General features: G+C 36.9%; 1 protein-coding gene across 1 annotated transcript in view; it reads right to left on the bottom strand.

Moving 5' to 3' along the window:
- Positions 1 to 2,809: 2,809 nt before the first annotated feature.
- LOC126336963 (large neutral amino acids transporter small subunit 1) overlaps positions 2,810 to 12,516 on the bottom strand; it is a 317,078-nt gene continuing 307,371 nt past the window's right edge. Inside the window, exons 7-8 of the mRNA XM_050001164.1 lie at positions 5,265 to 5,357; positions 2,810 to 3,329 (exon numbers count right to left, since the gene is read on the bottom strand). Of these exons, the coding sequence (XP_049857121.1) occupies positions 3,244 to 3,329; positions 5,265 to 5,357 (179 nt within the window). The 3' untranslated portion in view covers positions 2,810 to 3,243. The remainder of the gene's footprint in view (positions 3,330 to 5,264; positions 5,358 to 12,516) is intronic.

The raw sequence follows: 12,516 nt of genomic DNA, 5'->3' as shown, positions 1-12,516 counted from the left end.
TCATGTTGTCCTCATTGGCATTTCATCATTACTGACATGCAAGTCACTCAATGTGGCATTGCCTGAAATAAGACTTGCAACGTGGAGGCAGAGCTTCCCTGGTTGGGGCCTCCTCGCCATCAATACTACATGATCATTTCATTTCTGCATAATTCTAATGTTTGTATTAAACTGATCTTGACTTTGCCTGTATACAAGCAGCTGATAGTGGTTTGTTTACAGATTTGCAAATAGTTTGTTTGAAGTACTAGACAAGAATGGATGCAGAATAGTGTAAAAGAAGGAGTAGTGGTTTCCCTAAAGCAGCTATTTTTACTTAATATATGATACATACAACAACAATATGAAAGGATAAACTGCTGCTCACAATACAGAGGAGAGGGCACTCATTATCTCTGTATTCAAGAAAGCAAGTAGGAAGGATTGCAGAAGCTATAGGGGAGTCACACTGATACCACACTGTACCAGGGTATATGAAAAGATCCTGGACAGCAGAATCTGAACAAGGCAAAGAGAGAAACAATATGGCTTCACATCTGAGAGGTCAACTGTTGACTTCGTATTTGTAGTGAGACAGTTTCAGGATCACCACTATCAATCTGGGGAAGACTACATGATTGCCTTTCTTGGTGAAGAAAAGGCATTTGATAATGTCTGTAGAAGAAAGGTCTGGGAAGCCCTACAAAAGAAGAGAGTGGAAAAAGAGACAATAAACAGAGTGGAGGAGATGTACTGTAGAAATCTGAGTTGTGTGGAAGGGGGAAATGAAAGGATGGATTGGTTCCAGCAAACAAGTAGTGTGATAGAGGGCAATGCATTGTTACATCTCCTCTTCATTGAGGCCTTGAATGAGATATTGACTAAGGTGGCAGAAAAAACTGGAGAACACAAAATAAAAGCAATGGTGTTTGCTGGCGAGTACCAAACGTAATCCACTAAACATCAGTTATCCAATGAGTCACACAAATCTAAAGGCTGTAAATCCAACTAAATATTTAGGGATCACAATTACAAATAACTTAAGTTGGAATGATCACGCAGGTAATGTTGTGAGTAAAGGAAACCAAAGACTACAGTTTATTGGCAGAATACTGAGATAATGCCACAAGTCTACTAAAGAGACTGCCTACACTATGCTTATACACCCTCTTCTGGAATACTGTTGTGCAGTGTGGGATCTGCATTAGATAGGATCGATGGAGGACACTGAAAAAGTTCAGAGTAGGGTAGCTCATTTTGTACTATTGCAAAACAGGAGAAAAAGCACCATGGATATGACTGAATTGCGATGGCACTCATTTTCATTCCGGCAGGATCTTCTCATGAAATTTCAATCACCAATTTCCTCCTCAGAGTGAAAATATTTTGTTCACACCCACCTACATAGGGAGAAATGACCACCAAGTACAATAAGAGAAACTAGAGCTCACTCTGAAAGATTAAAGAGCTTGTTTTTCCGCATGTTGCTCAAAAGTGGAACAGTAGAGAAGTAACTTGAAGGTGGTTTCATGGACCCTCAGCCAGGCACTTAATTGTGAATTGCGAAGTAATCATTTATATCTAAGTATACATGTAGATGATCTGGGGAAAACAGGGAGGAGAAGACTCAGGAACAGCTGGACACTTTTAAAGAAACTATGAGAGAGTGTGGGAGAAAATTTAATGCAAACAAATGTGAGATCCTGATTACAACTAGAAATAAACATGGACTAACTAGTGGGATAAAGATTGGAGGTGAAAACTGAAGATAGTGGAAAGTCTTAAGTACTCTGAAAGCATGACAGATAAAATGGAAGAAATGAGACAGAGATCAGTGAACATGACAGACAGGCAAAAGCATTCCTGCAAAACTAACTAGGAGCCTGGTTTGAAACAAAGACATGCTACACAGAAGTTACTGCATCCCAATATTGACCTATGCATATGAGACAGGGCACTGAAGAAAAAAGTGTATGCAGATTATCGGCATGTGAAATGGAGTTCCTCAGAAGTAGGGTAGAAGCAACAAGTTGAGAAAGGATGTGCAGTGGAAGGATAAGGGGAACAGTGAAAGAGGAACCCTTGCAGAGCAGGACGGAAACTTCAAGGCTAAGATGATGCGGTCACTTAAAGAGAATGGAAAACACAGGGATTCCCAAGAAGATACACAAAACGAAGATGCAAAGGAAATGACCAAGAGGAAAACCAAAGTATAAATGGCTGAAATTTATGGTTCACTGCGTTGAAAAAAACAGGCAAGGCCTGGACCAGAGTAAATGCACAAAGACAGGAGGAAAACAGGCTTATGTTCATAATTACCCAGCCTGGGGCTGGCAACTGTTCATGATGATGATAAATGTGGGTGCTGAGTTTAGACAGGTACAATGAAAAAGAATGCTAAAATATTTGAGGTTTTTGGCAGAGTCCTTCTGGAGTACAAAAAGGCATGTATGTGTTAGAAGTAATTCCACATGTAAAAAGTATCTAGAATTAATTCCCACAGTTGTCAGTGTAGATTTAGTGAGTAATGGCTACTTCTATCTGTTCGTTTATAACCTGACTAATTTTACATCGTTGTAGGCTCTCCTTCAAGATGTGATTTTTGCAGTATGATATGTGAGTGAATTAGAACAGGTGTAGATTTGAGAAAAATATTTGAGAATAATATGGTGTAGATCTATTTCATGCAATATTGTTCATTTTTTGTCACAGTACTCACCATTAGAAAGTTTATGCTAAATAAAACTGCTTAATTCAGGAGGAAAATTAGGTAACAAACAAGAACTAACCTAGCTTAAATCTGAGACAAGGAAAAATAATCATGTAGAAATGCATATGTACATAATCTATATTTCTTATATTATCTGCTTTCAATAAATTTGAAGACAGAGCAATTTTTTTAAATAATACAATCATACAAAACACTCACAAATTATTAAGGTTAAAATAAATCAAATAATGAGTATAAAAATGTTCAGAGTAGGAGAATTTATGCTCCTATAATCTTGGGATAGTCCATAAAAGTCATCACTTTTCATTTGATGACTGCAGCCACAATAAAAAAGCATTAAAGTCTTATCAACTTTGCACCCAAAGCAAGTCAATATCAAAGTAAAGTCATGCAGCTGAACAAAATATGTAGCATCAGATGCAAGCTGGTCCCATTGTCCAGGTTTCTCAGGAATATCTTCACAGATGGAATGTCAGATTCAGATCTTTATTTGTAGCATTATGAGGTATCACCATAACTGGTACTTAATCACACTATGTTTTTGCAGGACTAGCTGCTATTTCTCCTTCTTCTGGACTGACAACTTCCAGCAACTTCTGCACACCAATTGCAAAATTTTCTGCAAAAGAAGGAAATTAACATTTTTAAAATGTGATACTGAAATAAGAGGCAAGTAACCAAATTTACTATTGTCTCACATTTTGAAACTAGGATTGTTGTCAACACTATCCTGTATCACCTTCTGGGGAAGATAAAATTAATTTTCATTCCTTTTTTAAAAAAAAATGTACTCATAATATTTACAGCGACTAAATGAATTCAGTCTTTGCAGTAAAAATCACTGAATGCCTGGCAAATTTCGTAAATGTACTGACTATCATTAATATGTCGTAGCAGCTCTAGCATGGAATTTATAGAAATGAAAATAATATGGTAGATGGCAACTGACTCCATCACAATAAAATATCACTCTACAAAGCTACCTGAGAAAATATATATTGAATCAGTGGAACCAAGAACTGTTGTGTGCACTCTGTGCAAGGAATACCTTGTTTAATACACTCATACAAGCATCTAATATGATTATTTTTATCTGACGATCCACCTGCTTCACAGTATCCTATATTTCTATGGATGTTTTACTGCCTCACAGTAATTATGAGATTCACCTGATTACACTTCAATAGCTTGACTACTATGTAATTAATAGCAGTGATAGAAACATGTGGATAAGTTAACTAAAAAGCTCAGTTCTTTACATGTAGGAATCTTTTTCACTGTATTGACCTAGAGATGGGATTGCTACCTTATGCTGCATATTTTCACTTATACCTCCCCTGGTATTTTCCAGGGCAATGTAGTGTGGGCCAAAAAAGTATTTGTTCTAGAGAAACATCTAGTAAGAATATCACAAAAAGCCAACAACAGAACATTTCACTGATGCTTCTTCAGAGATCTAGCAATTATTAGCAGTTGGTGTAAGAATTAAGGACGAACTGTGAAATTAACAGCCATAATACTAGAGGAAAATAAATTTCTATATAGACTTTGCCTATCTGTGTCGACCTCAGAACAGAATTTTATATAGTTTAACAGAATGTTGGCAGATGTTGGGCAGATTATAAATCCCCAGATATTAAAATAAATAAATAAATAAAATAAAATCAAAATCAAATAAATAAAAAAATAAAATCCTGATCAGCCACTCCTCACAATGAGTTGGAGATGTAAACTGTAGTTAAAGCTAATGTTCATATTAAACGGTTAAATACCTGTGTAGGAAACTTTTCGGAGGATGTAATTTTTAGTAGTAAAGGAGACCACTAACTGAATAGTGGAGGCACTGAGAGGCACATACACGACATCTCTGCTATTCAGTGAGTGGTCTCCTTTACTCCTAAATATTAACTTAATTATGTAAATGATGTTTATGAAGTAGTAGATAAAAGCAGCAGATGAGTAGTGAAGGAGGAGCTTCAAAAGGTGTTTTTTTTTTCTTTTTTTTTCTTTCAATGTAGCTACTTTTCTATATAAGTACCAATACCTATATTTAACAATGTGAATAGACTAGCACTAGTTCTAACTCACTGTTACTGTACTAGCATACTTAATGTAAGTAGCCTGAAATGGCAGCTACTGTCTGTTAAAATTTAACTTATAACTTTCATATTCCTGAAGGCTCTTGCCGATGAAGGGATTTACAGAATAGTGGGTGTGAATGAAAATAACCAAATTATATTCGATAAAACTGGCATTCATTAACATCAGTATGTGTTTATGAGATTTAGAACATTATTTATAGTCTTCTGTACTTTCCATGTCACTGATCAATTATTTTCACCTACTTCAGCAATCCCCTTGCAAATAAGACGAAACCTTCAAACCAATAGTTGAGTAAATTGATACATAAAATGTGGCTAAATGGCTTATTATAACTTTGGACTTACTTGCTACAATGGACACAACAACCAAACATGAATTTTAATAATCTTTGGTTGGGAAAATAACTGAAGCATGCATAGTAATGGCGAGAAATATCGCACTATCCACTTACCATTCATAGTGTTTATTATCTTTGGTTTCCTTTCCCATGCTACAAATATGTAGTACACAGGTATGCCAGAAAGTGAGATTCCCAAACCTATAACTGAATTAAAAATGTAATTCATTAAATGTGGCACAAAAATCAACACTTAAAATATGGACAAATGATCAAATGAGTTTCTGGGATTTTGACCTCATTTCTCTTAGTTTTGTGTATTGGGTATGAGTGCCAATTTGATGGTGTACAAAAGAGTTATGAGAGTTATGAAAGGATATGTCACTTATTAGGGCATGATAAAAGGTGACTGAAGGTCTAATAAAATATTCCAATTTGCTGGTTTTCATTGTGCAGGGTAGTCAAGCTGCCAATATGCCTGATGTACAAGCAAAACATTTACAAATGACAAGTTTCCTTCTCTCTCTCTCCATTTCAGCTGTAAACTTGATATTAGAATGAAGACTAACAGGCTCATTGCAGAAATTTAATCAGTGGCTCAGAAGAGAGTGATTTTAAATGTGTTGATAGTATACCTACAATTATATTCTACAAGGACCACCTGAAGAATGTAGTCTTAAAGAAATTGTAAATGAGACGCTACTGTATTGTCCTACAGGAACAAAACCAAATACATGTTTAACCATCACATAATTATCTGCCTGTTGCATTTGTTGATTTTTAATGCATTGTACACAGTGAAATAGGCATGTTTCTGAGCTGCCAAAGTAGTCGACCTATTATCCAGGCACCAAAGCGAAAAGCCAGTCTCAGTCTCTGGGAATTATAACATTCTTTGTGTGTGTTATTCGTGATTTGGCCAAGTAAGCAGTTGGCAAGCATTACCTCGAAATCAAGCATTTAATTATGTTTGAAGAGACAAAAATATTATCCTATACATCAAACTACTGGAATCCTATCACCTAAAAAGCCACTGAATTCAAGTTATGCAACAAAAATTTTAACTAGGACAGCAGATATAATCTTACTGGTGCGTGGATTTTTTTGATGCTGAGAAAGATATTGTGTTTTTGTTTTGCAATTTAAATAATGAAAGTCATTATTTATTATTATTATTATTATAATGAAACAAAATAAATGACATGTAGTTCCTATGAGACACTGATCTTGTGAAATATGCATGACTACAGTGACAACAACTTAAATTATTAGATTTGGTAGCATGCTGGGTAAATACGTATGTTTGTCCTGCAAATGTTCACTTAAAAACTTGACTTAGACACAAGTATGTACAACACTAATATGGTTTGTGTGCTGTCACAGAATACACCACTTTTTTAATAAAAAAAACTGAATTTCACAACTTCAGCTGTTTTCTACTTAAAACCTGAATTATGGTAATGGAAAACACTCATAGGTAAAGCTAAAATCAGTCACTTGGCTGGATGTTATCACAGTCTGCCAAAGTAGAACTTAACAGTGGTAAAACTTCACTTTAATCACATCCTGAGCAGGTCCTGCCGCAACACAAGTGTTCCAACAAATAAATGATGTAACACACAGTTCTTATTAACACTTCAGTCGACTGTGGAGAAGAAAACATTAGCTTTCAAACAGAAGAGAGAGAAGCCTCTAGCCACTTAGCTTTAAATCAGCAAGCTGACAGTCTTGTGTGCACGCAGAGTGCTCTCTGCTCATTACTCACAGTGAACCTGCCAGACTTAGTTGTAATGAGGCATATCGATAGAATGGCATAATCCAGCAATATATCTGATGGGATACAAAACGTGTGGGTTGAGTCCCTGTATGACACAAATATCCATACCAGAGGTGCAACCATATAAGAGAGATATGTATGGAGAGGACACACTAAAATGTGGTTCCTGAGGAATGGTAGCAACATTTTCAATAATTGCAGAGACAACAGCCTAAATGAAAACTTGATGTGGCTATATATTAACCAACGTAGCCTTGTTATGTTGGATAAAATATTCCAAATTTAAAATAATACCCAATTCGGATCTCCATGTGGAGACGACTCAGGAAGATGTACCGTAGTCATCAGAAGAAATAAAAGAGTGAAGTGTGGATTCGTTTATTGAGTAGGTGGGTTAGAGAATTTAAGAAGAGAGACTGATAGGTTGGAATCAGACATACATTGAGTGACACAAACTCATGGGATACCTCCTAATATCGTGTCACACCTGGTGCAGTGCAGCAACTCAATGTGGCATGAACTCAACAAATCATTGGACGTTCCCTGTAGAAATGTTAGCCAAACACAAACATTTTCAGTCAATGATTGGTTCATTTGGACCAGAGCACCCAGTCCACTGCATGTTAACACAACCTGCACCATAATGGAGTCACCACCAGCTTACACAGTGCCTCGTTGATAACTTGGTCCCTTGGCTTTGTGGGTCTGCACTACACACAAATTCTACCATCAGCTGCAGTCAGGACTCATATGACTAGGCCATGCTTTTCCAGTCATCTAGAGACCAACCGATATGGTCATGAGCCCAAGAGAGGTGCTGCAGGTGATGTGATGCTGTTAGCAAAGGCACTTGGGTTGGTCATCAGCTGCCATAGCCCATTGACAAAGGATTTTGCCACACTCCCTAATGGATACATTCATCATATATTCCACATTGATTTCTGTACTTATTTCAAACAGTGTCGACTGTCTGTTAGTATTGAAAACTCTCTGCAAATGCCACTGCTCTCGGATGTTGAGTGAAGACTGTCGGGCCTTGAGATATCCATAGTGAGAGGCAATGATGGAAATTTGGTATTCTTGGCACATTCTTGTCATGGGTCTCAGAATATTGAATCCCTAACAATTTCTGACATGGAATTCCCCATGCAACTAGCTCCATTACCATTCCACATTCAAAGTCTGTTCATTCCCACTGTGCGGCTATAATCACATTGGACACCTTTTCACATGGATCACCTGAGTACTAATGACAGGCATGCCAATGCACTGCCCTTTTACACCTTGTGTACATGATACTACCACCATCTGTATAAGTGCATATTGCTATTCCATGACTTTTGTCACTTCAGTATAGTTGGAATTGGTGAAATGTGGTTTCAGGAAGATAGGACTTCTGATCAGATTAGTATAAGATTATCAACACAGAATCAGATAACATTAATGCAGGAATATTTCTGATAATGAATAAATTAATCTGAATTCAGGAAACTACTACAAACAGCATAGTAAATACATTATCATAGCCTTATAGTTTCAAAGCCAACATCTACCACACTATTGCAAATTTATGTGCTTGCTAGCTCTGTAGAGATTGAAATAATATGTTATCAGATAAAAGAAATAATTCAGATATTTGAAGGAGATGGAAATTTCGTTGTGAGATGGGACTGGAATTTGGTCATAGGGGAAAGAAAAAAAAGAGAAAAGTAGTAGAACATGGACTTGGCAAAAGGAATGAAAGGGGAAGCTGCCAACTAGAGGTCCACACAGAGCATAATTTGAACACTGCTAGCACTTTGTTTAAGAATCATGAAATAAGTTTGTATAATTATTTTATTTTATTATAAATCCAATCACAGACAACAAAATATTTTTATCAATCAGGTTATTAATTTCGGTCAACAACATCCATCTTCAGACCTGAGTAACTGCAGTATACAACACAACTCATGTCATTGCACATTTGTATATATGAAAGAGACGTGGAGACACCAGAAGATTTGGCATAGAAGACAGAGGTTTTGAAATTACATATCAAACTGCAAAACATATCCAGGGGCACATATGAACTCTGACTATGATTTATTGGTTATGAACTGCAGATCAAAGCTGAAGAATTAGCAAAAGGGTTGGGAACTAAGAAGATGGGATCTGGATATTTGGAAGAACCAGATGTTGTTGATAGTTTGGATGACTGTATGTGATTATTTCTTGTGGGGGTTTATAAGAGACTTTGTTTATGTGCCTCCGTTACCAACAGCAATGAATGAACTGAGACTTCACATAAGAGCAGCTGTGGAAGCTGTCACTCAAGACATACTTGCTGCAGTGCAGGAACAGTTTGAATACCGTATCGATATATGCTGTGCATCTCAAGGGGGGCATATTGAACACATATGAGAAGGAATGAAAAAAAAAATCTTTTTGACTTTCCCATTCATCAAAAAACAAAAATTCATTGTCTATGTTTATTAGTTTCAGAAATATAGACGTGCCAAATTAGATGATTCTTTTTGATAAACCCTGTATATGTACTCCCTGAAGATGTGTCTGATGATGGGTGAAGGTTATCAATCAAAGTACTGGACAAAGAAATAAAGCTATCCAGATACATGCTCAAAAGATGATAAAATATTCTCTCCATTGAGAAAACTTTAGAAAACACTTTCAGTCAAGTTATCTGGTTGCAGATTTCAAACCTGCTCCTCTTTAATATTCCAGCTTACTTTATCTTAAACTGTACATGGATGTAAAGAATATAGTAAATGCATAATATTCCAGAATGAAATAACTCAGTGGCCCCGATGTTGATTTGTTTCTTTTATTATAAGCTATGATCAAAAAAACTGTCCTCATAATATTGATCTCAGTCAGTGGTGACCATCGTCACATCTGCAGTAAAAGTGGGAGGTGGTGGGGGAACAAATAGAAATAATGGACAATGCACGTATTGAGAACAACAAATTATGACATAGTAGATAGTACTATTTTCATACATGTATGTGAGTTTAACAAAATTATGAAACATATTTGTTTAAAACATATCCTGATAACACATTCGGAATGGTGTTTTCAAGAAATATGAACAAGATCAGCTAGGCACTATTGAACACAACTAAAAATATGGTGCAAGCTAGGTCACAGTGCAAGCAGAGTTGTCATGTGAAATGTGCTACTCTTCACAACAAACTGGGGTACAGATGCCACAAAAATGTGTTTGTGTCATAAATTGGCCAGATGTCACTACTGCACAAACATTTGACCAATATACAATTGTACAAAATTCAATTAAGTAAAAAAAAATGCAATTAGTTAAAATCTATTCTGGAGTTACAATGTCTCATAAGTTTCAGAGCAATATTTGGAGTGACGATGTGTGATTCCAAAACAGTGTTCTGGTTATTGTAGATAACACATAATGACATACCCAGGTATCAGTCTTAAGGAACTAAAAAAAGCAACTGTGTGTCTGCAGTCATACCTGGGCTATGCCAGATTCCAGTGGCTAGGCCAATAGAGGGTGCTGACCCCTTACTCTAGTCTCATGTTTGTCCATATGGCTTCTTCTCTTTGGTTATCTTATTATTTAATGTAATATTGCTTCTAATTTATGCAGCAGGAACATTACAGTTCATAATACTTACAGTGAACATATAGATACTTCATAAAATCAAAATGCCACCACATTGTTATGGAAATTTTGCACTGTATAATTGAAAAACTGTCACAATTGTTACATACATGAAGCTAACTGTTAAAGGAAGATGCAATTGTCCTTCAATGTTGACAGCTATTTGAAGCGATATTTCCTTATATGTTTTACGAAAAAACCTATGGCCCAGTTACCACCTGTGCCAAACTGGCCTCACAAGTGTTTGCTAAACAATGTAACATGAGTAATAATAACAGGGTTTTCAGAATGAATTTTCACTCTGCAATGGAGTGTGCGGTGATTTTACACTTCCTGCTTGGTTAAAACTGTGCGCCAGAGTGGGATTCAAACTTGGGATCTTTGCCTTTCATGGGCAAGTGCTCTACCATGTCTCTGCAGTATCCTTTCTCCCAAGGGTAGTAGTACTGGATGGTATTCAGGGGAACTTATGTGAAATTTGGGAGGCAGGAGTTGAGGTACTTGTGGACATAAAGCTGGGAGGATGGGTCATGAATCATGCTTGGAAGCTCAGTCTGTAGTGTACTTGCCTGTGAAAGGTAATGATAACAGGTTCAAGTCCTATGCCAGCATATAGTTTTAATCAGCCAGGAAAGTTTCAATAGAAGAGTTGCTCAGAGAGTAGGTCCAAATGCTGTCTGCATGGAGGCCTGGGGGTAGTGGAGTGATTTCAGCCTAGTTGGGTCACCTAGCTCAGTACTAGGGTAAGTTTATTGAACTACTGAGTAAACAGTACATTATCTTTGCTGAAATTGTGCTTGTTGTTTCTGACATTCAAAAACTTTCACTGGTTTAAAATTACTTCCAAGACTGCAAGTTTCTCTTCCAAAATTTATTTCAATTTTTCTATCAGCTCCTTCAATTTGTGTGCAACCTTTTGAATCACTCTGCTTAAGTTGTTTGTGTATGGTATGTACAGGATCTCACATGTCCAAATAATCTTCAATATAATATCAGTACTGTGTGTTGAGGGTATCCTTGATCCCTGCACCTGTTCCCTTGCCTTTTTGTAAAAAAATAGAATATCTGGGATGGAAAACAACAATATCAATTAGGATAGATTGTTACTCACCACACAGAGGAGGTGTTGAGTGGCCTAAATTAAGTGGCAAGAGGTGTTCTATCCCAGTTCATGTCGATGCTTTTAAGTATGTTGGATAAAGACCATGTTCAATCAATAAATTGACAATGCCTTGGCTGAGATATGAATGTCCCATCTCTAACTATGCCCTGATGTAATTGAAGAATCTGTATACAGATTTTATCACTGTTCTCCCATTCCCTCTCCCAGGTACCCACCTGCCGTCCTCTCAGCTGGCTGTGTTCCTTCCTCTTATTGTCAATGCCTTGTCAATTTTTCCCCATCTTCAACCAACAGGCTGCAAGCCTTGTATTTAACAGTGATAGAATGCGTGTTCAGAATGTAAGTGTACTAGGTTTTTATATTTTTCAGATAAAGTTTATTTGAAAAAATTACAGGAAATTATTGGTATGCTTGTTGACTATTTTTCCACATACTTGCCATCCCATTCAATGCACGTGGTGAGCTGTGCCACAAGTTTCTCCTCAGAGAACTTTCTTGACAGCTGCTTCCCCAATTGCAGAATCTTTTTCTGCAGCTGCATATTGGTTGAAAATTTAAAGGCACTCTTGTGTGCCTACAGAGAGGTGAAAAAGTTGATAATTTGGAAACACCAAGTCAAGAGAGAATATGGTGGGCGGTTCAAAACATTTGAGTCCAAAAGTGCCCTGGTGGCTAAGGCTGAGCAAGGTCGGGCTTTGTCATGAAACAAACACATTACCTTCATCAGCACTCCTCTCCTTTTGCTTTGAATGCACCTTTTGAACTGTTTTAAGGGTCTTGGAATATTGTTGTGCTTTGATGATCTCCCCTGAGGCAGAAATTCCACCAACAG

Source organism: Schistocerca gregaria, chromosome 2 (assembly GCF_023897955.1).
Source record: "Schistocerca gregaria isolate iqSchGreg1 chromosome 2, iqSchGreg1.2, whole genome shotgun sequence".
In the NCBI taxonomy this organism is placed as follows: Eukaryota; Metazoa; Arthropoda; class Insecta; order Orthoptera; family Acrididae; genus Schistocerca; species Schistocerca gregaria.
Note: the sequence above shows the minus strand (reverse complement) of the source record. Positions and strands in the feature narration are given on the sequence as shown.